Here is a 27074-nt window from a genome sequence, read left to right as displayed (position 1 = left end):
AGGAGGAGCTCTGCTGTGGACATTTCATTAACGAGGAGGAGCTCTGCTGAGGACATTTCATTAATGAGGGGGGAGCTCTGCTGTGGACATTTCATTAATGAAGGGGGAGTACTGCTGATGAGATTTCATTAATGAGGAGGAGCTCTGCTGTGGACATTTCATTGTTGACGGGGGCTTGGAACTGGATGTGGACATTTAAGGCTCTGCTGATTATATTTAATTAATGGGCGTTTCTGCTGTGGACATTTCATTAGCCCCTTACCGACATGTGACGTAGTATTACGTCACATGCCGGGTCCCGGTGCATGGAGAGGGCTCGTGGGCCGAGCCCTTTCCATAGCTGGTAAGTCTTTGCTGCATATTGCAGCAAAGGCTTACTGGTAACACCCAGGATCGGTGCCAGCACCGATAGAGGGTGTTTTTGGGCTGATCGCCGCCGGCAAAGCGTGACGTCATCGGGGAGCAGCGATCCGTCGCCATGGTAGCCTCGAGTCTCACGAATACCCGAGGATACTTCGGGTTAACCCATGCATTACAATGTGCTATCAGCAAATTGTAATGTATGAGGAGTAAAATCCCCATATACTGCCATACTGTAGTATGGCAGTATATGATAGGATCTTACAGACAACCTAGGGTTAATGTACCCTAGGGAGTCTGAAAAATAGTAAAAAGAAAAATTTTAAGTTTTTTAAAAAAAAAATAGAATAAAAACCCTTAAAACTCAAATCACCCCCATTTCCCTAGAACTGATATAAATATAAATAAAAATCACACATTAGGTATCGCCGCGTCCAAAAATGCCCAATCTATCAAAATATGATAACGGTTTTTCACTGCGTTTAACCCAGTAACGGAAAAAGCCCCCAAAGTCAAAAATGGCACTTTTTTGCCATTTAAAAAAAAATAAAAAATTCTATAAAAAGTGATCAAAAGGTCGCACAGTCCTAAAAATGTTAACATTGTAAACGTCATAAAAATCTGCAAAAAAATGACACCACCCACAGCTCCATACACCAAAGTATAAAAAAGCTATTAGCACCAGAAGACGGCAAAATCCCACAAAAAATTTTTGTACAGGAGGTTTTAATTTTTTTTAAATGTATGAAAACATTATAAAACCTATATAAATTTGTTATCCCCGTAATCATACAGACCCAAAATAAAGTAGACATGTCATTTGTGGCATACAGTGAAATCCGTAAAAAATCCAAACCCACAAGAACTACGGCACAAATGCGTTTTTTTTTTTACCAATTTCACTGCATTTGGAATTTTTTTCCTGCTTCCCAGTACACGGCATGGAATAAATAAAATAAATAAATAAAAAAAGTAAGAAAAATATAAAAAATAAAAATATTTTTAAAAAACCCTAGAAGTTCAAGTCACCCCCCCCCCTTTCCCTAGAATTGATAAACATTGTTAGGTATTGCTACGTCCCAAATAGTCCAATCAAAATATACAGATGGTTTTTCCCAACGTTTAACCCTGTAATGGAAAATAGCACCCAAATGTCCAAAATGCTACTTTGCCATATATAAAATTTTTTAATAAAAAGTGATCAAAAGATCGCAAGTCCTCAAAATGGTAGCAATGAAAAGGTAATCTCATAAAAAAATGATGTCTTCCACGGTTCCGTACACAGAAGTATGAAAAAGTAACTAGTGCCAGAAGGTGGAAAATAAAGAATTTTTTTGTACAGAATGTTTTATTTTTTTCTAAATGTATTAAAACACAATAAAACCTATATAAATTTAGTATCCCATTGTTGGTTTCAGAAACATGCAGGAAACCTTGCAGACTGACAAGAGGGAATTACCTCAGTGAAAGATTAATTTCTAGGTGTATGGTTCATCTAATAGATCCTCCATCTCAATTATTTTTCTAACCACTTGAGAAACCACTAAAGAAATTCCACCATTTTGTTCACACTGGCCCATATTTATTAAAGTGTTTGCGCCAGTTTTCTGTCTGAATTTGCACTGAAAAGAACATGCAAACTGCTCGCACATGCATTTATGAAGTGCCAGCTTTGTGTCACCGCTGCACTGTGTCCGATAAGACAGAAAAAACGTTCCCCAAAATGTGCCGCAATTCTGCAGCATGAAACAAAGTGCACAAAAAAAAAGAAAAAAAAAAAAGTGCACTCATCCAGAAGTGCAGGGAGTGCGGGATACAGAACATGCACCACAATACATGAATCTGATGCACTCAGTGTTAACTGCTCTATGCCTGTGAAGTGTACAGCGTGCATTCACATTTAGTTTCTGTCCAAAGGAGGGCAGACATTATACTTGTATTTGGGAGAGGCATAAAGAACATATACTGTGTGCAGTGATTTTCGGATGATGTTCATTGTGTCTCCATATTTCATGTTCTGCAGAGGCTGGGGTTGAATGCCATACACTGGCATCCGTCCCTCGTGGGCTTTAATGGCCTATATAATTTTTCTGGCTGTTAAAAAAAAAAAAACTATAAAAAAAGTGTGAAAGACTGTTTCCTGCTGAATGCAACATATACAGACAACATAGACAAAGGCTAAAAAGTCTTCATCTGCCAGTATATGTCTATGGGTATATTCAGTGTGTACAATGGGAGAGTTTATGGCGGGAACACATGTCCAAAAAAAAAAAAAAAACTAGGTGTGAAACTGGCCTTACAAGTATTTTTTTAATTTTTTATTTAACCTGCAGACCATACATGAAATTACTTTCACAAATGAAGTAAAAGTTTAAAAACAGACATCTCTCTGATAATGGAAAGGATCATCTAACAGTCGTCTAACAGATTTATAAAGAGGAATAACATCGCCATTGCTCATTTCTGATCCTACTTCTGACTATGAACTGCCAAATCTGCACCATTATCTTAATACATCCATTAAATAGACAAAGGACAGAAACAATGAAGTGTTTTCTGCATCACTGTTTTTTATTGAGTTTTAAATGTATAAATGGTATGAACTCCTGTTTACACAAAATTGCCAGCTTTGAGAAGTAACCAGAAGAGCAAGTTATCACATGTGCACTGGGCGTGTACTGTGCCACATTGTGCCCAATGCTCAAAACTGTCCAAGCATAAAAGATAGAATAAACAAAGTTTATATGTAGTTGACATGTTCTCCAGTGTAAATACATGGCCAGCAGAGGATTTAAAACGGGTTTAAAGAGGGAAGAGATTTTTTTTTTCACCGAATATTACCATCCTTAGGTTACAACTTGCATTGCAAAAGTGAACTGCAATACCAGTCAAAACCGATTGGTAAGTGTGGCACAATTTCCAACAAAACCCTTAACCCAGCCCCTTTAATTCTCTTTACAGCACTGTGAACTACATTCACTGCCGGCACTGGATTCCCGCATCAGCAACATTATAAAAATTCAGACAATAGGATTTAATTCATCAACAGATCTACAGCCATCTTTCATCTCCATGAACTTTTACTGCTCCTTGTTGTTTGTAGATGCGTCACAGGAGGAGGATTAGCGGCTCATAAAGGACCATATTGATTGCCAGATAATGTGGAAACCTATAAACAATTCTCTTCATATACCCACTGATGTCAGCTGTTAGTCCACTCCTGGCAGGCCTTAGTATTTTAGCTTGGGATACAAGAATGATTATTAAAACCAGTTACAGCCACCAGAACAAAAAAAAAAAAAGTCAGTAACGTTTTAATGATAAATGAAGAACTTCTGCATTTTGGCACTTTTAACGTTTCATGAGCACCCAGTGTCTATATCCAGCACTTGCAGAAGCCCCCTTTTCTTATGCCCCTTTCGTGCAAATAGAAGGAGCAGAGGTCACTAGGATTAATAATATGTTGAACATGGAAACAATCCCTCAATGCATGTAATATCTTTGCCTACCATATCCCCATGGAACAGTCTACATTGCCTAAAAACATGGCTTTACTTTCTTCTATTAACATGAGGACTCATACAGCTTCTTCCAACATGGAATCTACTTTAATACATTACATTGACAGAGCTAAGACTACGGACTTTACATTCAAATACATATTACCACCATAGAGGTCCAGTTCCATACAAGCTGAAGTCTGCAATAAGTATTCCCACCTGGGCTTTTAATATTTATAAACATTTCTAAATTTGGATGTTATTAACAAAAATGTCCCTATGTGAAAATAATTTCCCATAAACGTATGTTGTTCCTTAGAAACAATGCAGCTGTCCTTGGATACGATCACCCCAGCAATGACCCAGCATGCGCCAGTGAGGCCTGAACGACCATCTGGGTTCATTACCACAGGGCAAATGTAGGACATGGTGGTCACATCCAAGGTCAGTTTCTAAAGGATGATACAACTACATTTCTGGGAAATTATCTTCATACAGGAACATTTTTTTTTTAAATATCCCATTGAAGAAATGTTTATATATGGCAGATGAATGCAATTAGATTTGAATTCCCAGATTAGAATATCACTTTAGCAATTTTCAATTCAGCTGTGAATGAAGCCAGCATGGTACAATATCAGAGATCATTCTTGAGTTACGCTCAAGTTGCACCCTTTATATTCTGCAAAACAAAATTCCAGAAACAGTTTATGTCTTGCTGCCACATGGAAACCACCAACAAGCTTTAGTCAATAAATATTTTATTCTTGTAACAGGTCACTTTAGTATTATTGTGAAGTAGCAATAAATCAGATTACTGACTCGGGGAAGTGTAATCTCGGCCACAGCTAGACATGGCTGATCAATGCAGTTTCTGTAACTCCTAGTTAGGAAAATAGAGGTGACAGAAACAGAGTATCAGAGTGAGCTATGCCGTGTCATGACTTCCATGTTGGAGTTCACTCTGCTAAGGAGTTAGAAACATAAATGGAATTAGTTGTGGCATTTTAGTGTACTGCCGTCTTTCCCCACAGATCACAGCTGACTACAGGGGGTCCAAAAAGTGGGAATTTTGTCACTGGCCAATTATGGGAACTGTTTAACAAGTAGTAACTGTCCACATAATAAAACTCTCCCCCACCTTGACTACCAAGTTTCAGGCCTTCATAGACATACAATATTTAGTCATTCACAAACAAAATGAATAGCATAATGTATGTGAAAACTCCCACCATTTCTATAGAAAATAATACTTGGAGACCATCAAACGGGGAGGATGACTTGCTTGTTGATAGTTTCCATGAAGAGGGCTCTTTATGGTGCACAGAGCAAAATATTTATTTTTGTACATTTGTGGATGATATAGCTGGAGTTTCACTTTAGAAACAGGCTTGCCTTACAAAACAACAGTTGGAGAAAAGTTACACTAACAAAGTTAGGGCTGATTCACACTAACCATGATCAAAGTTCTGTGTCATAAGCCAACCACACTGTTGGGGATGGGCTTCATTACGTCATAATGACATCAGATGCAAGGAATCCCTGCTTCCTCGCTTAACAGCAGTAATGTATTACAGAGTCAATGTTGCTTTTCAGAGGGGAAGAAGTTACTCCTTGAATCATAGATTGATATGATGAAAGGCATAATCCAAGAGTGTGGTCCTCACATGACACGGTCAGTGATCATGGCTTGTGTGAAACAGCCCTAAGGGTACATTCACTAAGTCGTACTTTAAAAACATCAACATACACATGAAAGGTGGTTCTTTTGGTATTTGGCAGGCCCTTTCACATTGGTTAAAAAGGCATCAGTTGGAGGTATCCTTCAAGTATCCTTATGCATACCCTTCCAACACACACTGCAAATGCTGTATGAATAAACTCCAACAAGTAAAACACACCACATAGTTTATCTTTAACCACAACATGAGCACAGGCAAAGAAAAGAAGAGTTGCAATAATTTACAACAAAAAAAATCCCTATATCCATATATTGAAGAGCAAAAACAATGTGCAAGTGAAATCAAAATCATCGATTGTCTCTGGTTCACCATGAAACTTGGCTCATGGTGAAAAATGTTCATTGCTTGGTATGGCATGTAACCAGTCATTCGCTGGACTGTAAGCAGACATGAGCAGGTCTAGAGCGCAGGCAGCGGAGGCGAGGACAAGACCCGTCAGCTCATCTCCGCTTACAATTTGCTATTTTTTTTGAATTGAGAAACCAAATTGAGAACCTGTTCGGAGGCCTCGATGTGCTTCATCTGGAGGTATCTAGCACTGTTTACTGAGGTGTTCTCCAGAAAGTAGCGATAGTTAACCATCATACCACAGGACGCTGCGGCTCCCCTTGGACTTGTATCGGCCATCCAGTTCAGTCGCCACATGACAGCCCCATTTTGTAAATGGAAGTTTGCTACAGGGTTTAAGGCAAAACCACGGTGCTTCTCCCCATACAAATACCACGCACAAAGCCTCATCAACGGGGCCTCCAGAACCTTGACAAGGCTTTCTGACTTCATCCACTCATTACTGGTAAAAAGACGCTTCAGAGTCTCAATAGCTGGTGCCCCTGTGATGTCCGTTATCTCCTTACATTCTGAATCCAAAAAGAGCTCAGTCCTCCCCAATTCTTTCATTTGAGTGTTAAAAACACCAAAGAGCCACTTGGTAAATCCAGGGATTGGAGACAAACTGGAAAACTCAGATATTTGAGAAAATTCACCCTGCAAAACATATACAAAAGAGATAGTATAAATGAATAATGTCTTTAGGGTGAGGTCACAGGATCAAGTTAAAAATTGTGAATGGACACAGCAAGTCTTTGAAACCTGCAGAACTTCTCATTATAAAACTGTATGATATGATATTATAATAATAATAATTCTTTATTTATATAGCGCACAAAGCATGTCAAGTTGTCATGTCAATATTCAGCCCTTTTATTGACCACAGTTTTATCTAGTGCAGGAGTCACTTTAGTTAGTTGTGATCTGTGGGGAAACCTGGAATCATGACAACCATGAACATGAATGATTTCAGCATCATGTAATATTAAAGGATACCTGAAGAGAATACTGGGGTGCTAGGTCCTTCAAAGGAATTCTCCTTTGACCCCATATATCTCTGCACCTGTTTTCCATGTTAATGCCCAGGCAATTTTTTGTTTTTTGCCATCAATGTCTACAAGCTAGGTACATCATCGGCACCCTGCGTGCTCCCTCTACAGCCACTTGACATTGTGGCACATATTCAACCACGCTTTGTAAGGGGTTAAACACTCGAAAACATTCCAATCCCCGGCACCTGCAGGACCTGATGTTCTCCAATCGGACTCTGGCGCTGCACTGTAGAAAAGCATTGCATCAAAATAAGTATTCATGATGGCCGCTGTAAAAACATGATACCGCAGTAAAGGGGTGAAAAGTCTTCCTCTGTTCTGGCTAAGTGACCGCTCATTCATTAAAAGGGTGATGTCACAATACACATTTATCACGTAACAAGAGTAAAGGTGATCAAATTTTAAAAAAAAATTTAAAATTTGATTGAATTCAATTTTGCGGACTGGTCAAAACTCTGGATCGGGAAACTTTGGAAACCATTAACGACCTCCTTGGAGCACCTACAGCATGGTCTGCTACCTCTTCCAAGTTGCTGCAGAATTTAAAGCGTAACTGTAAAAGTTTCACCAAATTATTTTACCAATTAAAGTGATTTAACCAAATTATTATATGAAATTCCCCCTTTGAAACCAAACAGAACAATGCCTTCTTTGTGCTGCTCCTTCTTTTCTTTTCAAAGTTCAGACATTTTCTGTTCTGCAAGTGTTTGACAAAAATCTCTCTCACCAGAGGTGAAGTGGGCGGAGACTAAAACCTGTCAATCTATGCCCTCAGTCTGAGGGCAGCTAGCTTGCCCACAGATCCCATGATGCCTTGTGTTCTCTTTAAAGGAATTCAGCAGTAAATCCATTTAGTTCCCACAAGTAAATCCACTGAACACTGCACAGTGTACATACAGGATGTATATAGTGACAGCCTTGGAACATGTAAAAAGTGGTAGAAATAATGAATAACCCAGTAACATGAAGTCTATAGCCTGTGATGTGTGAGCAGTAAGGGTTAATAGCATATCCAAACAGAGCTGATACTCCCGATGACAAGGTGGGGGAAGTGAGCAGTGAGAAGAGCAGAGACAGACAGAGAAAGTTCTGTAGAATCACAGACTGGGATGGAGGGACTGATGGGGAACAGGGAGATCTTGTACCTCATTATTCTGTGCAGGAGACATCTGCATACACATCCAGCTCTGCTGAATTCACTGACACATGACATCTTCCCCTGTGAGCAGCAGCTCCCAGGAAACCGACCAGAAACAAAGTGTAAACAACATTCAGATTCATAAGGCTTATCAGCACGTGGAGAGTGGACAGCCACTGCAGCAATGAGGTAATGTGAGGGCTATAAGCAAGGATAGGTAATATAGGTAATAAAGATAATAGGCGAAGTTGTTTTACATCCCAAGAGAAGTTGTTTTACATCCCAAGAGCCATCGATTTGTGAAAAATAAAAAACCTTTACAGTTACTCTTTAATTCACGACTGGGAGTCTCTCAATTAGTAGCTCCCCTCCTGGAGGCCTGAGCATGCATGGGTGGACCAGGTCCTTACCAGTCCTGGCCTTTAGGAGGGTGCTGCTAAACCTACGCTCCATAGGAGGTACAGCGCTGGTTTACCACTGGAAGGAAAGCTAGGCAGAGTCAGGGCTTCAGAAGGGAAGCTACTTTTTGAGAGCCAGGACATGCCGATAAGGGCTCGAGGAGGTTAGTCACAACTTTCACAACCTCCTGGTCCCTGAATTCCTGGTAAATTTTAGAGGTACAAAAGCTCTGATTCATGCAGAATCAAATTTTTTGGAACCAAATATATTTGGGAGACTTCCACTCTATCCAATTTGATTTGCTCATCTTTAGCAGCAACTGGTTATGATTGGGAGGAACTTTTTACAGAAGTGGCTATAATAAGCAAAATGATTAATAAGAAATAAAAAACCCAAATAATACAAAGATCCATACTCCTTCCATATACAGAGCAAGTTGAAAAGTCAAAAATCAGCGTGTCAACCAAATTACAGCAAAAAAAAAAAAATCTGCTATTCTTGGAATAATCCCGAGGTTGTCTCTGCAGAGCCTCTAATATCTCCGCTACGCTCGAGCCAAGAACGTATTTATTTTCATTGTGCATATTTTATAAAGCTAGGAATAAATGTTGCATTTCTGTTGGTTTAGGGAATAATTCAAGGTCCTGATCCATTAACAAAGAAATGTTCTATATATGTGCCTGGCCTTGTTTTGATGAATCTCCTAATAGCTACCAGTGAAGAGAAAGCGTGCTTTCATTACAGTCACCATTAATCAGAGCCACGGCAGGGACTAATGGTAGTGGCACATTACTCTTAAACGTTGCCATGGATTCCACTTACCTTTGAAACGCTTCCACCCAGTCCCCAGCAGAGTTTTCAATTAAAATAAACTTTTGCAAAACAGACTGACATTTGCAATCTAAAAATGAGACATATTTTAAAACCAGCAGAAGCATTATCATCTACCATTCATAAACATTGTCCACATCACTGATGCCGAGCTACAGTATATAACCAAAAACAGTACCACTAGTACAGTGGTGACGAACCTATGGCACGGGTGCCAGAGGTGGCCCCTTTTCAGTGGGCACTCAGGCTGTTGTCCCATGGCAGTGTTTGCCAGACAGGGATCCTCCTGCATTCCATGGCAGGACTTGCCATGCTTAGCGTTATTTTAGTGTGAAGCATCCTGGTCTACCTGAGACTGCAGGAAGAGAGAGGAGGTGTGCACAGGGTCAGGTTATCATTCTGTGTGACCCCTGAATCTTCCTGTTCAGGGGGCTGTCAAGGGAAGCTCCAGTGGCAATCCAAATCTCTTCTACGTCTGGGAAAGATATTGATGCCCTCAGGCCCTTTGAAACCTGTGATATAGCAGGGACCAAGAAGATTGTAATAAGTTACTGCTTGAATTGCTGTGTTGGCACTTTGCAAAAAATATGCAGGTTTTGGGTTGCAGTTTGGGCACTCAACCTCTAAAAGGTTCGCCATCACTGCACTAGTAGATAGACAGTGACTGCTACGGTAAGTCATCTCCACTCATTTCACTATTCTCTGGGGGACAAATTCTGAATATGACGATTCATGAAGATAACGGACTATGAATTACAAGAATAAGGAACCCATATTGCCAAATCAGAGGGAAGATGCTTGGTCTGAACAAATATCCACAACTTTCCTAAAGGAACCTGCTTTATTTACCTTGCTTTGCTTGTCATAGGTTCCTTTCTGCTGGTTCTCAGCGTGAACACAAAACTGTGCCAAGTCATTTACGAGGTTGTGCTGTCGAGCAGGTGCTGCCGTTAAACACAACGGCGAGAGCCTGGACCTATATTACAGGACACAAATGTTTGCGTAGGAGATGTAAATGTTTACTTGATGCTGGTGCTGAGAGAGATGGCTGCGTTCTGTTCATATACATATGCAATTTCACTTTGTTTGAATAAGAATATAAGTGCTCTTTACATCTGTAAAACTAGTTTTTCCCAGTTAGCTACAGTTTGCTATAATATTTTGGTTCAGGTTTAATGCAGGCTCACTAATTGCCCAGATTGCACTAGCCAACAGAGAACAACAGGCTGAATCTCTACTCTGAGTATGTGCTCTGAACACATTAGAAATGAACACGGAGGTACAGACAGCCAGTAGTCCGGAAAATTGTGTCAAACCAAGATGGCGTAAAGGTACAGAGTCGTAAGGCAATAAAATAGTAAAAGAAAAAACAAAACAAAGGGTCAGAATACAAAGCAAAACCAAGACAAGTCTCAGGAATGGAACCAGCAACTTGGGTTGGGGGGGAACAAGTATTTGAGGAGTTACTGGACGCTACACTACACAACTCCACCACCCAGTTTTTAACAGGACACAGACCTAGCTCAGCCAAGGGAACTAAACTCTGAATGGCAAGCTATCAACGCTCCCAGAATTCTGACAACTGCCCACTATAAACAAGAAAAATTATTACACTCACTGCCCTGTACATTACTGGCATCCTGCACCCCCTGTACAAAGATATACCTGTAAAATTGGCTCTTATGTACAAGAATAGAACTACTATAATGGTCCTCTATTATTATTAAATGATTCACTGCTAAGCAGAGGTCGCACTAACATTTTTCCAGAAGGGTAATAATACTCCTCTCACAATTTTTGAGGAGTATTTTTAACCCAGGAGGAGTACGAAATTTTCACTAATAAATGTATAACTCCTAGCGTATATATAGTGTTATAAGATGTCTATTAATACAAGGAAAAAGTTACAGCTCCTGTTTTCTGTGCTTAAAAGGGTTTTCCCACAAATTCAAGTTAGGCCCTATACACGGGATAGGGTCTAATTTGAATTCTTGGGAAAACCCCTTTGGGGTGCATTCACGCCTTTTCTATGCGTTTTTGACGCATCCAAAGGCTTCACATGTTTAAGTAACACTGCGTTTTAGCAAATGCAATGGAAACAGAATGTTACATCAACATGTGATCAAGGTTGAAGCCTTTGGAATGCGTCAAAAACTAAAAAACGCAACGCATCGTGTGAACGCACCAAAACGCATCAAATAGCAATTACATTGCTGTCAACATTGTGTTAACAAAACACATGTATCAATACAATTTTATTGCATGCGTTTTGTAAACAAAATGTTGACAGCAATGTAATTAGGCAAATCTCGTCTGTATGGGGGACGTATATACGGCCGACGTATATGCGGCCGATATATGTCCCCCATACACTTCTATGGGCTTGCGGCGCCCTATCTTTTCCCGTGTTACGGCGCCGTGGCCATACAATCGCTATGGAGAGGGGCGGGGGTGAGCTGCGCTCACCTCCTCCTCCTCTCCCCGCACTGCCGTGTGCCCGCCGTGCTACGGTGCGGTGGGCACACGGCAGTGTGCATGTAACCTTAGGCTGGTGCCACACGTAGCGCTTTCTCTGCGCTTGCAAACGCAGACAAAGTCGTGCCCACGGGGCGTGCCTCGGCCCGATCGCATTGGCGTTTCTATAGAAACGTCTGCGATCGGGAACAAGCCGCCGGTGTTTTGTGCTTTGTCTGCATTTTCAAGCGCAAACAAAGCGCTACGTGTGGCACCAGCCTTAGGCCACATGCACACAACCATGTGGGGGACGAATGTACAATCGCAAGCTTTCGGCTGTACATATGTCCCCAATAGATGAAAATGACATGTCCCCGTGTTGCAGCCAGTACCCAATGTATTAAAATTGTATTTCAATGCCTGCACGGCTACGGCCTGGCGGGCATACGGTTTGTTTGAATGCAGCCTTACTGTCTACAGAGTGGACTATTTAATTAATAAAATTATTTAATAAATTTGCTGCGGTTTGGGAACTTTTTTTCCATAGCGTCCCCCATGACGGCACCTGGAGGTTGCACCTTGACCTTTGGTAGGGACAGGATGTTGCAAAGGTTATAAGGCCCCTCCTCTGCCGCTGTTCCCCAGTGTATTCCTGTCCCTACCAAGGGTCAGGGTTGCGAGACCTCGTCTCTCCCCCTGGGGGGGGGGGGGGGGGATGAAATTAGAGCCCCCTCCAGGACTGGTCGCGAGCGGGGGTCCTACCTCCCTTCCTGGCCTGGTGTCCTGCAGGACACGGTCCTGGCCCCCCTCCTCCTGCGGCCCAGAGCTAAAGCCGAGGGGGGCATGGGTCTCCGGACCCTGGATGAGGTGCCACCCGGCCTCCGGGAGCTACCTCCCACAGCTATTTCCCCTCAGAACGCCGGCTGTTCGTTTCGACGCGTGATCGCTAAAGAAGCCATCTGATTGGCTTAGGGGGTGGCGGGAAGCTTAAAAATGCTTCCTGCTTAGTGTCAGCCTCTATACCACCAACGAGCTCACTGCTGAAGCTGTGGAAATAATCCTTTACTATGGCGGACGACCCTGGTTCTTCCCCCATTGTCCTGGGTACCGTGAGTACAACCAAAAAACTTTTCTTAAAGAGGGAAAAATCTTGTTGTGCACTATTTTGTGGATTTTAATGTAGTCTGTCTCCTTGTCCTAGGACGACCCTTCAAGACCTAAGGACAAGGAGAGGAAAGACAAGGACCCCAAAAAAGGGAAATGCGTTACTAAATCAAAAAGATGCCTTTCTTGTAACATAAGATTATCAGATTTATATCCAAAATCGCTATGCTCTGAATGCCTAGCCAGGGCCTTACAAGAAGAAAAGGAGTCAATGTTAAATGAGCTTAAAGCGGCCATGCGGGAGGAATTCCAATCCTCCCTTATGATGTTCACTAATTTAAACCGACCGGTACTGGGACTAGGTCCTGAGCCAAATCCTGAACCTGAACCAGACCAGGATCCGGGATTATATCTAGAGCCAGCTCCTAAAAGACTCAGATCTCTAGATACTGATTCCGACTATGATAAACACTCTTGCGGCTCCTACCTATTCTTGGAAGGACTCGCTTGAAGACATCTCCTTGGTATCTGAGGACAAAGGAACCTCAAAATACCTCTTTTCCAATGACGAACTGGATAACCTCCTTAAAGCCGTACGCAATACGCTTAATGTGGACGAGGTGGTAGAGCCTAAATCCATTCAAGACGAACTTTTTGGAGGGTTAAAATCCAAAAGGAAAAGGGTTTTTCCCATAAACCAAACCCTAAAGGATATCATCCAAGAAGAATGGAAGAGTCCTGAGGGGCGGGCAATCATCACTAAAGAGTTCAGAAACAGGTTACTCTTTGACCCCAAAGAGACAGAAAACTGGGACAGCCCCCCCAAGGTAGACATCCAAGTGTCTAAGGTGGTGAAAAAAACGGACCTGCCATTTGAGGACTCTTCCCAATTAAGAGACCCCATGGGCAGGAAGGATGATGGCCTACTCCGTAGAGTCTGGGAATCCTCCATGCTTAGCCTCAAGTCCAACATAGCCGCTACTTCGGTAGCAAGGACTCTGTTTTTTTGGTTGGGGGAATTAGAAGACCACCTGAAAACAGATGCGGACAGGAATCTCCTTCTACAGACGATACCGCTGCTGCACTCAGCGACAGGATTTCTTGCTGATGCTTCAGCAGAAAACATCAGACTGTCAGCAAAAGAAGGGGCGCTATCTAATTCAGTCCGCAGGGCTATTTGGCTTAGACAGTGGGGAGGGGATGTAAAGTCCAAGACGAAGCTCTGCTACATCCCATTCACAGGAGACTTCATGTTCGGCGCTGAACTAGATACTCTTCTGGAAAAAGCCTCTGATAAAAAGAAAGGGTTTCCTGAAATTAAAAAACCTCAGAAAAGCTTTTCCTTTTGGAATCCCAAGGATCCTAAAGACTCCAGAGGCAGAGGAAAACAGGGCCGCTGGTCCTACAACAAAGGTGGAAGAGGCCGAGGATACCTATTCTCCAACCTTCCACATCAATCAAAAAAACAGTGACTACCAGGTAGGGGGGCGTCTTCTTTTCTTCCTCCACAGATGGAAGACGATCACATCAAACAAGTGGATCCTGAGTATCATCAAATCAGGTTACCAGATAGAATTCAGCTCCCCTCCACAACAAAAATTTCTTGTCTCCAACCTAACATCTCGGAGAATGACAACACAGTTATGGAAAAATCTTCAAGATCTGTTAACAATGAAGGTAATTGTTACAGTTCCCAAAGAAGAAGAAAAGAAGGGCTTCTACTCCCCCTTATTTCTTGTGAAAAAGCCAAATGGGACCCTTCGACTTATCATAAATCTCAGAAGGCTAAACAAAAACATAAAATACAAATATTTCAAGATGGAATCGGTGAAGACAGCCACCCCACTAATTCCTCCAGGCGCACAAATGTGCACCATCGACCTAAAGGACGCCTACTATCACGTCCCCATACACAAAAATCATCAGAAATTCCTAAGATTCGCGGTAGAATCGCCACAGGGGAAGGTCTGCCACTTTCAATTCAGAGCCTTGCCTTTCGGAATTTCATCAGCCCCAAGGACCTTCACAAAGGTCATGGCGGAAGTGACGGCATTCTTGAGGAAAGAAGGAATCTCCATTATTCCATATCTGGACGACCTCCTCATAGTGGCAGACTCGACCCTGACTCTTCTCGACCACAGAGATCGGACAATCCGAACCCTGGAAAATCTGGGCTGGATTATAAATCTCCAAAAGTCTCATCTAGACCCCCAGAGGGAGACAAGATTCTTAGGGGTGATGTTAGATTCCAGGCGCCAAGCTTCTTTAGACTTCAAGAAGGTCATTCCTCTGGAAGTCAAAAATTCTCTAAACTGGTGGAAACACCAGCAACATCTAGAAAAGGGAATACCATGGAACCCGATTCCAGTCCTGGCCATCCAAACGGACGCCAGTTCCTCAGGATGGGGAGCCGTACTACCAGACCGTTACCTTCAGGGGTCATGGTCCCCTTGGATGAGAAGACAATCTTCAAATCTAAGGGAATTATCGGCAGTGTGGGAAACACTAAAAAGGCTACCCAAAACCCAGGTAAAAAATATCAGGATCCTGTCAGACAATGTGACTACAGTGGCCTATCTACGCCGTCAAGGGGGCACAAGATCCTCGGACCTGACGGAGGTCACCAAGAAGATCTTTTTCTGGGCGGAGAATCACCTAAATTCCCTAACAGCGGTGTTCTTAAAAGGGTCAGAGAATCAGTCGGCGGACTTCTTGAGCAGAGAAAAGATGGACCCACACGAGTGGTCCCTGAACAGGGAAGTCTTTCTTTCCCTAACCCAGAAATGGGGCTCTCCGTCAATAGATCTGTTCGCTTCAAAAAAAGAATACTCAAATAGAGGCATTTTTTTCCATCTCACCCAAGGACAACCCTCTAGGACTGGATGCCTTAAGCCAGTCATGGAGGACAAATCTAGCATATGCTTTCCCTCCATTTCCCCTAATCCCCAGAATCTTACAAAAAATTCAATCGAGTCAGACGACAGTGATCCTAGTAGCACCATTCTGGCCGAAAAAACCATGGTTTCCACTTCTCTTAAAATTAGCAATCTCAGGACCCATCTTCCTTCCCTGCAGAAGGGATCTGCTACACCAGGGCCCTCTTCTTTACCCAGACCCGAAGTTTCTGAACCTAGTGGCCTGGCTCCTGAAAGGGAATTGCTCCTAGCTAAGGGAATTTCTCACCAGGTCATACAGACCCTAATAGCAAACAGAAAACCAATCACCAACAAAATATACTACAAAATCTGGAAAAAGTATATATCTTGGTGCGGGGACTTTCCCCCGACTCCAGGCAAACCGAATATCGTTAGAATTCTTGATTTTTTACAGGATGGTTTCTCTAAAGGGTTAAGACCTAATACCCTTAAAGTCCAAATATCGGCCCTAAGCGCCTGTTTTGACTTCCCCTTAGCAGAGCACAAGTGGGTGAAGAAGTTCATGAAAGCAGTCTTAAGACTGCGACCTACAATTAGATCAGATATACCTAAGTGGAACTTATCACTAGTCCTAAACTCCCTTATGAAGCCTCCGTTCGAACCACTCTCGGAATGCAGCCTGAAAGACCTATCTCTCAAAACTTCCTTCCTTGTGGCCATAACATCCGCCAGGAGAATGGGAGAACTTCAGGCCCTATCCTCCAAAGAACCCTTCCTGATCATCTCGGAAGACAAAATAGTTCTGAAATTAGATACGTCTTTTCTTCCAAAGGTAGTCTCAGACTTCCATAGAAATCAGGAAATCGTTTTACCATCTTTCTGTAACAACCCAAGGAATGAGAAGGAAGCACTCTGGCATACTCTTGATGTCAGAAGAGCTGTCATAATTTATCTAGACAGAACCAAATCTTTCAGAAAGTGCAGAAACCTGTTTATTCAGTTTGGAGGAAAAAATAAAGGAGAAAAATCATCAAGTTCCACCATTGCTAGGTGGATAAAACAGACTATCTCTAAATCCTACCAGCTGCAAGATGTGAGTCTTTCAGAAAGCATAACAGCCCATTCTACTAGAGCTATGTCTACTTCCTGGGCAGAGAAACGGGGAGCATCCATCTCCCAGATCTGCAAGGCAGCTACGTGGTCAAGTACATCGACATTTCCAAAACACTACCGCCTGGATCTACCCTCTAGCCATGACTTGAGCTTCGGACGGAAAGTTCTCCAGGCCGTGGTCCCTCCCTAGTCTATTTATCTGGTAAGTCTCCAGGTGCCGTCATGGGGGACGCTATGGAAAAAGTGAATTAGTCTCACCGGTAATTCTGTTTCCATGAGTCCACCATGACGGCTATATATACCCTGCCCTGTGTTATTAATGATGTCTGGCTAATATCTTCTAGCACTCTACCGGAACCTCTGGTGGTTATTTGGAAGACACTGGGGAACAGCGGCAGAGGAGGGGCCTTATAACCTTCGCAACATCCTGTCCCTACCAAAGGTCAAGGTGCAACCTCCAGGTGCCGTCATGGTGGACTCATGGAAACAGAATTACCGGTGAGACTAATTCACTTTTTTTTTCTTACAGGGGCACATTTAGGGAGGAACACATAATATATGTGTTCCCTGCTTTTCTTTTATATAGATCACAGATAACAGTGATCTACTGGTAACAGCCCATTGGATCACTGTCATCAGTGATCTGTATACAGAAACATGCAGAGAGGATGCATACAGCACCTTCCCTGCAGCCTCTCGCTGTATACAAGGGCTGCTGTGACAGGAGACAGATAATAATCGGGCCCCTGTCACATTGACAGCACGATCCTGTTTCTGGCTGTGTGCACGTTCGCACACAGATCAGGAGCACAGCCCTGGCAACAGATGCCCCGCCCCCTCCCCTCGCTCGGCCCCGCCCCCTCCCCTCGCTCGGCTCCTCCATCTCCTCACCTATCTCTCGGCACCCCGCGGGAGAGGCTCGGACGGTGAGCAGGAAGTCCCTCCCTGTCCTGCCTCCAGTCACTCAGCGCTGCGATCCTGCAGCCGGCGCCGTTACCACTTGGAAGTGGCAGCTCATAGGAAAATCACCAAGCATATTAATACGCTTGGTGGTTTTTTGGGGGAGTAAATCAGCCTCTAAACGCGTCTATGACGCGTGTAGAGGCGTTATCGCGACCTCTGCTGCTAAGGTACTGAAGGCACAAAGCAGGTATCTGCAATAGAAGCACATGTGCCGGTCTCCAAAAATATCACTATGTGCACCGCAAATCATAAGCTCCCTCTTTCATCTAGGTACCTTTAGTAGTCTGGTGTAGCTAGCACAACACACCGGGGCCTGTGTTCAGAGAGAATGCTGAATACAGAGCTGGACTAGCGACATAATATGACTAGAGCTTTAGTAACTACGTGAAGTCCTCCATGGACAGGAGGCTGAATGAGTACCATGCTGTAGTACGATTGTGTGACTTGCAGGGTTTTGATTTATTAATTCATTGTAGACCGTCTCCCATAAGGCTCCACAGGGTAGCATATACTAAATACTTTACCACCATAAGATAACCATGAGATTTTAGGTCATTAGGCAGGACAAGAATTTAGCAGAATCTGAATATGACTGGAGTAGAAGATACAATAGTAATTTTTTGACGCAGTAAACGGTCTCCCACCCTGAAAGACACTTCAGCTAGGGATAGTGACAAGGGGGAGTTTGGGTGGGGGGGGGGGGGAGAGGGGGCTTTAAAACCAACTACTTTGTCCCATGCTCGATATATGCCTCATATATGCAGTTTATCCTTGGCAGACACTAGTGGAGGGAAATACAAACTAGGGTTAGTCCGCTTCTTTGGCCAACAAAACACAACTGTTGACAAGTCTTCCGGTGAATGGCAGAAATATACAGCTACTTGTCGAAAAACAAAGTACAATTTAAAAGCGGCTTCTCTAGATCCTCTCTCCAAATGTGTCACTTTCTGTATTAGCTGAACAGGCAAAACTAAAGCACAAGGCTAAAAGTAGTCACGAAAGATTAAAACAGGTATTCATGAGAAAATACAAGGAAAGATATTCTGTAAATTAGATGTCAAGCAGAGAAGACAATCTCTTAGACAGTAAGCAAATGAAGGTTTCCCTACTGCAAAGTACAAACAAAAAAAAAAGAAGGCTTGCTGGAAAGATAATAATCTTTATATAGCGCCATCAAATTCTGTAGCACTTCACAACTCTTAGAGGACATATACAAATAAAATAAAAATAAAATAAAGAGGTCCCAGTGATCCTCAACCAACAAGGGGATTCAAAGGTTTTAGAGACTTTGTATTTGCCAAAAATAAAACTTTGTTTTCAGCCATCCCACCAAATTAAATGAGCTCCGATCATGCCAATGTTGAATGAGTAAAGGGGTTGGCCACTTGCAGAAAACTTTAACAGGGTAAGTAGAAGATTTCAAATGGGTCCCCCATGTTATATTTACCCCGATGAAGTTTCCGGTTTGCCTCACTTCCTGTGAGGTCCTATATACAGCTGTCCGCAGTCATAACCACCCCCATTTAAGTGGTTGGAGGGTGTGCCAAAGATAGCTGCACAACCGCAGGACAAGACATCACATGAAGTCCCAAGTCCACCAGTCAGCTCCTAGGGCAAGTAGAATCAGGGCAAGTAGAATTTAGGAAACCCTATTAGGATCTTATACTCTTAAAGTGTCCGACCATTTTGATGGCAATGGTAAGCATAAACTGTATAACAAGTCCTTGCAACGGTTGTCGCTACAAAGATAGTGCAGGCCTTCACAGGAAAATTGGAGTTGATATCATTAAAAGCATTGCACAGCTCCCATTGTCACCCATTCACATGGACAGGGAACACATGATGCCATAGTTCCCCTTTTATTAGTCTTTACAGAGGATTAGTCTTTCCGGAGGTCTTCTGAAACCCATCATACTGTCTAACCAATCGTTCATAAATGTATTATTGGAAATACCCATGGTTTCTTAAGTGGGTTGTCCGGGATTTAAAAAAAAAACCTGTTTTATATGGCTTAAGGGGCTACATAAAAACAAGAAACCACTCATACTTCCTCCTCCGGCACCATCCCTCACTGCCAGGTCTCCGTTTGCAGAAGCTGGAGTTGTAGTCCAGAACACTGCCTCCAGTCCCTTCACTGAGCAGATGCTTTAATATGGTTGTTCTATTAGAATTATCAACACCTACGATCATAGTGAAATCCCCATATACATTACACAGTGTGCTACACCTGCTGAAAATGGCAGGATCACATACATATTTTCTGCAAAGATGTTATGTGTGTGCACATTTTAAAAGTTTACACTTATAACACAAGGAATAATCCCCTAGCTTTTTAATGAAGATCTGCTTTCATTCCCCCCTCCGCCATTTATAAACCATTAGGATCCATTTTACATCTCCATTTGCATAATTGCATAAAACTGTGTAGAAGCAAATCTCTTTCCATGTAAGTCTTTTGCATTTTCCTCAACCTGTGCTGTCATGAAACATCAATAAAAAAGTTAAATAGGGTAATAAAAAATACGGTCAATACATTTACCTCACCTGACAACACATCAACTGCAAAGGGTCGTGTCGGCGGCTGTCACAAGGGCTAATGTTACACAGCTGTAAGCAAGAGATAGAACAGAGTCCCTTTAAATACAGCTGTGACAAGCTATAGGGCGAGCCTCATCGTGACACCCCCTGTCCTCCCTGGTAAAAAAAAAAAAGCTTTCAACAAGCCAGCGCCGGGCACAAAAGCCCATTGCAGATGCGAGGCAGTTACCAAGCAAGACAGAAAGGCACATCACAGACACTAAATAACTTATCGAGCCAACAAAGAAATGACAGCAGAAGCCGCCTTTTGATGTTCTAGTGGTACTGACAACTGAAAATGTCAGCGCGAGATTACTTTTTACCACAGAAAAATAGCAGGAAAAACGCATTAACTCTTTCACTGACATTTAACATATTTTCAGAGCAATACGATTGGCTGACATCATTGGGACTCGCTGTCAAAAATTCACTTGTACCAACACATGCGGTGGGATTTTGGTGAGCAGCAAATCTCCATTCTTCCATTTTTATCTTTCTTCCACCACAGCACAAATAAATGCATTTAATAATTCAATATAGTAATACATAGATTTGCTAATTTCACTACCACACACTTTTTATTCAAAATGTCTAAAAACTCTGTCTTGGTTCAGTAGAGTTGACCCCGATACCACATCGGTCCAACTCATCAATATGGATATAAAGAACCTACACTCTAAAATACAACTGTTTGGGGAAAAACACATCCTAGGGTCCCTAGAATGACGATGCACGCCCCAAGGCTTATGGTAGTGTCTGGGAATGCCATATTTACAGTAGCATATCACCATACTATGGTTGCGACCCTCTAACAGGCCAGCCATTTTAGCACTGGTACTCTCACAAAGGTACGCCTTAGCTTCACCTCATAAACGAATAAACTGTCTCAGGGTCAACATCTGCAAAGAGTTTGTATGTTCTCTCTGTGTCAGAGACTAGTACAAAGTTCAGAAGGTAAATGAAAAAGTGTATATAAATCTGTACCCTGATAATCTGACCACATTGTCAGCACACAGCATCACATAGCACAGAGGAATCATAAAGTATCTGCTTAGAGAGAGTCCCCGCCCACACTTTTTGGAATTTTACACTGAGCAGCCTAGGGAGTGATAGGAACTAAAGCAGCAATAAAACCTTATCAGGCCCCAAAATATGTGGATGGGTGGGCATGGTGGCCACCTTGGCTGTACAAAAGCTGTTCTCAGCGCAGCTTACAAGCCACTGTAAACAAACAGGGGCACAGACCGGAGATACAGTAGGGATCGCGGAGGAAGTACAACCGTCAAACCTGGTAACAGGATTCCTTTAATCAAATATGAAACCGATATCTGCTATTAAGAAGTCGTTTAGCTCTTGCCTAAAAGTCATGTCATAACAAGTGAATGATTTCATGCATGTTTGCCGGCAGGAAGGGACGAAGCAGAGTGAACATATAAGATCATATTGAAATACACAGAAAGCATGAGCTGTTATTGTACACATAGGATTAAAAAGAAGAATTAAGAAGAAAATAATAACTGGTTATTGTGGCAACATAAAAGCCATTCATAAAGCATCTGGATTTAGAAACCCTTATATCCTGTGTCGAGAAGATAAGCATTTGGAGAAATGAAACAGATTGTCCATGGCTGGGTGAAAATCTCTTATCAACAATTACATTCATATTTGGGGGCAGAAGATGGGATCATCCATCCGTTAACATTGACTGCAAAGATGCAGCATCTTGCGTTGTGTAGAGCAGAGAGTGAAATCCTCTTACATGAAAGGTTATAAAGTTTCTGAAAATGATATTTCCTCCCTCAGATAATCTTGACAGGCTCTGACCTTGCTTTTTAATTTTTTCTACCACTTTAATTGAAGTCACTGTTAAGAAGGATATGACCATCATATGTCACGTCCATAGATACTAAAGCTCTTACCATATAACACCATAGACTAGGATGAAAGGATGGCATTTGGAATATGCCAGATTGCACCATAAAACCTTTAGCGACACTATCATAGTATTGTCATCTGGGCATTTACATTTAATTCAATTCATCTGCCATATACATTTCTTTAATTCAATGTTATACAAAAATTTAGATATGAAAAAACTAAAAGATAATTTCCCATAAATGTAGCCATTTTGTCCCCAAGTAATGGGACTGTAGTCCTTGGATACAACCACAGATGCTTGAAGGATTGAACAAAGTAGTTAATTATTTTTGCATAAGAAATAAAACGAAAGTTTCTGCATCCCGTGGTAATGAACACTTCATGCAGGTGGCCTGGCAGGCAACAGGATGCAAAAGTGGCAATATCCAAGGACAACCATCTTGTTTTATGTTCACACAGGTACATTTTGAAAGAAATGAAATGTATAATTATGGCAGATAAATTAAATTAGAGTTCATTACCTAGATGGTGATCTGGCAGATTATTTACAAGGGAAGTATACAAGAATTTCTGCTAGTCAATGCATGCTTCGTAATGATGCTGCAATGGCCATGACCAGTTATCTGTGGGTGTAAGAATAAAACAAACAGACAGACTAACACGGACAAGGAGAACAGAAACCCTGATGACACGTGTTGTATTGTGCTCCATCTCGTTCTGATTATTCCCATTGGTGCACCTCTAACATAAAATATTGATGCAGTCGCCACTTTTGGCCAAAAGGTCTTACAGTTCAAAAAACAGTAGCAATGAGAACATCAGCTTCTCTCGACAAAAAAAAAAAAACACCTTACACAGGTCTGTAAACTGAAGAATGAGGAAGTTATTGGCGTCAGTATGGTGAAAATTTTTCTTTTTGCAAAAGATTTACATTTTTTACAAATTGTATTACAACATAATAACTATACAAACTTGGTGACTCCAAAAGGCGTGGCCTGACTTCGGCACGAGCGCACGCATCTGAAAAGAGTTCCGCTTCCAGGCTCGCTATAACCCTGCTGAAACTGGACTGCCATCATACCTGGGAAACGGGGCAGACGATCCTTCTCTCGCGGGCTGAGTAGCATGATATTATACACACCTCTGCTGCTGCTGAGAGCCCTAAAGAATATGCCAGGCCGGAGCCCCAAGATGGCTCAATGGCTCTGCCAAGTGCGCAGGCCACAGCTGCAGCCTCGGCCCCTGAAAACCCTCCAGCCTCTGATGGAGAGCCAGAGCTGACACTGAAGGAGCTTCCTGCACAGCTCCTTGTGGATATACAGCAGTCCACTGTCTCACTAACTACAAAAATAGATGAGATCCGCGTAGATTACCAGACTTCCCAGGTAGGATATGCATAAACTGAGAGACTGCTTCAAAGATACAGAGGAACGAATCTTGAACATAGAAGATAACAATGCCCCAGTACCAGCTCAGATTGCTGCGCTAGAGAAAGCTGCAGAAATTGGATGATCTGCAGAGAAATAATGCTAGTGTCTTTGGACTACCGGAGAGAGCTGAAGAAGCTGATCCCATCCTTTTTATGGAAAAGTGGTTAAAGGAAGTATTGCCTTGCCTATGTGTGTCTACTTTATATGCTGTTGAAAGGACTCATCGGGTCCCTACCAGACCACCTGCTCCAGGAGCACACCTGCACCCCACGTTATCGCGTATACTCTGCAGTAAAGATGGAGATGCCACTTTAGGAGCTGTCAGATGTGTCGGCGTCATTTCTAGAACAGCAATGTTTTTCTGTTTCTGGATGTTTCTGCAGCCCTTCAAAAGTTGAGAGCCTACAGATCCCGTATGCTATGGCTTTTCCAGCACGTTTAAGTGTCATCCATGAGAAAAAAAGTCCTATTCTTCACTTCACCATCGGAGGCGGATGATGTGCTCTATGTCAGGAGAATACCTCCTCGTCCTTGAAATTCACCTGTAGTATCCAGCCCAGCAGGACCGTGTTCGCATTTATAAAAACATTGTATGCCTCTTGAAGTATAAGGTTTGGAATATTAAAATTCTGACTATAGGAAGTACAATTTGTTACAAAAATAAATAAATAAAACACCAACACCGCCTCATACAGCTTTGTATTAGCAAAAACTAATAAGCATATAAACTGGAAAGGGTTAACATAATTTCTTTTGTATGTACTTATACAGTCTGGGTTAACCATTTAGTCAAAATCAAAAATTCCCATAAAAGATGCTATATATTTTTGCAGGACGCTCTAAAAATGTGTGTAAATCTATCTTGACCTAAAATATGACAGGAGCGAGAAAACTGTTCTGAGCTGCAAGGTTTCGGCTGCAGACAGCAATGCCCCAGCCGTATATTCCCGGAATATCCTATGAGCCGCTAATGCGGTGTAGTCCATAGAGGTAACATTAAGCAGTACAAATAATCCTAAATAAAAAGCCTCCAGAAAAAAAAAAAAACATTTAGTTAACAGCAAAGCACAAATGTTCTGGAGAGAAACAAATAAAGGCAGTCTGTTTACTGAATAACGGCGAGGAGATTACGCATGCACTTACAGAGGCCAATAATTGGGCAAAATTGCAAGGAAAGAATTACCATTAGTCTCTGAAAATTCCTGCAGCCGAGTTGAAAGTCCTGTGTGTAGTTCAGTAATGGCTGCAGATCGGTGTATGGCATTGTGCCGCGCGTGTATATACAAAAGCCAATATAAAGCGCAGACATGGGCTTCAGCTCTACGCAGAAGGTTAACGCACCGGGGGCCTCCTTAATTGTGGAGCGAGACTGTGAGGATTGCAGAAATAAACCAAGGCAAGTGAAAAAGCCTTCCAGACAGTGCAGAGGCAATTTTAGCAAATAGGTGTTGTGTAATTGAAAACGTACTGCGCTTTTCACCCTTTAGTCAACATTGTGAAGAGATTATCCAAAGCTGAAAAATATTTGTCCAAAATATAGGAGGCTGAAAAGAAGTTCTCCAGCCTTTATAATGGTCTGTGCTTAGAAGAGAAGGAGGGATGTCATTGCAAATAAATATTGGCTATTTAAAAGGGAACCCGTCACTTTAAAACAGTACCAAATATATACAAGCCTCAATTTCTGTGGCTAAAAAGTCAAGTTACAATCTTCTTAACCTTGAGATTGGCAGATGTAAATTTACATAAACAATACACATGCACAGAAGGTAACTTCATCTAGTCAGGCTGTAACTGCGCTACATTACACCTTGGGAGGGTGTCGACATGTCTGATTCCCTGCTAGACTGTTAGGCCTAAGGCTCGAGAAAACGTTCCCCCCTGAATAAACAGACCACATCCAGGCAAGATATCACAGACCGACCACAGTGCCCAGCAACACTGTAAAACTACATTGAATACACTACATAGAAAGATTCACTCCTAAGTAAATGAACGGACTTGCCGTGATCCATGCTACTCTTATCAATATACTAGCTGCTCGGATACCTAGCCTCCTGGAGAGAATCACATATCCTACAGCATTGTCTCTTGTACTATATACAGAAGCCAAGGAGATGTAGCATCTGTAAGGATATTTTTAGCACTAGCTCCAAAAATACAAGGGATCCAATAAATCAACATAAACCCAATAGGTGTACAACCTAACATATTTGCATAACTTTACCAACCTGCAATTCCTTTACTACTCTCTTGATGAGATAATTGCCCAGTTCTACACCTTGAAGACCTTGCTGCGTCAAACTAATGGAGTAGAAAATGGCTGACTTGATCTTATTTCCATCCTCGGCCTCGGATGAAGGAACTTCTTTCACTATTGCCTAAGCAGCAGAGAGGAAAGTAAAAAACTAAAAATTAACATTACATGCAAAAAGTTTTGAAAAATCAGAAGTTAAAAGATCACAGACAAAATCTATTCAGGGGCATGCTGGGAATGGGGAGTCAAAAGCATTTGCATATTCTTTTCCGTGTAAATGAGGAAGCAAGTTAGTCCCAGGGATGCCAAGTATAAGAAAGGCCCTATAATCTTGTGGAGCTCCTTATCTACTATAGATGATAAATACTATACTTACAACTCTAAAAAGCTTCATTATTTAGGCAATTTATCCCCAGTCAATAACTGTCCAGGCACATGCACAACAAATGGATTTCTGCTCAGAGATGAGAGGTGTATACACTTTCTATGACCATTATCTGCAATCAAAGAGGTTGCACAAATGAGTCAACACCATGAAGTTTTCATTCGGCTGATCTCTCCGGTTTGTGGCCTCTATTATAATAAAACACTGGGACTCGGCAGTAATCCCCGGGTGCCAGCCTCGCAGCAGGGAGCACACAGTCAGCTCACACCTGACTCACTGCAACTTCCAGGGGTGAAGTCAGCATCTTGTCAAATTAGCAACACTTTGGTTTCATTATTTTCAAAGGCTTCTTATTAAATCAGAGATTTGAGTGGCGCTCGCTATCTGCGGGCTTCCTGCTGCTATAATTGCGGAGTGTGCTGCCGTTTTATTTTAGACAATTAAACCCCTTCAATACCACATTGAATGCTCACAGATTTATTTATGGTAAGGACGCTAGGTTTACGATCTAGTGAATGCATCCAATTATTACGGACAGTATAGAACTACCTTCTCCTCTGAAATAAAATTCCTATATTGTGGCAAATTGTACACATTTTTAGTTTCCATTCAAAATCTTCTATCCTGTCTTATATACTGACCCTGGTTTAACGAGGGATAGAATTGGGTCTAGTAGGTTGATGTAGATGCA

General features: G+C 42.1%; 1 protein-coding gene across 2 annotated transcripts in view; it reads right to left on the bottom strand.

Moving 5' to 3' along the window:
• Positions 1-2910: 2910 nt before the first annotated feature.
• MLYCD (malonyl-CoA decarboxylase) overlaps positions 2911-27074 on the bottom strand; it is a 49413-nt gene continuing 25249 nt past the window's right edge. The window contains exons 4-6 of one of the 2 annotated variants that reach the window (XR_011848951.1): positions 25973-26122; positions 5093-6586; positions 2911-3602 (exon numbers count right to left, since the gene is read on the bottom strand). Coding sequence is in view for 1 of the 2 variants with exons in the window: in XM_072117262.1 (XP_071973363.1) it covers positions 6053-6586; positions 25973-26122 (684 nt within the window). In the remaining variant the exon portion in view is untranslated. Of the gene's footprint in view, positions 6587-25972; positions 26123-27074 lie in introns of both variants that reach the window. The other variant, XM_072117262.1, reaches the window with a different exon arrangement.

The sequence above is a fragment of the Engystomops pustulosus genome, chromosome 7 (assembly GCF_040894005.1).
Source record: "Engystomops pustulosus chromosome 7, aEngPut4.maternal, whole genome shotgun sequence".
In the NCBI taxonomy this organism is placed as follows: domain Eukaryota; kingdom Metazoa; phylum Chordata; class Amphibia; order Anura; family Leptodactylidae; genus Engystomops; species Engystomops pustulosus.
The sequence above is the reverse complement of the archived record's forward strand: the minus strand, read 5'-3'. Positions and strand labels throughout refer to the sequence as shown.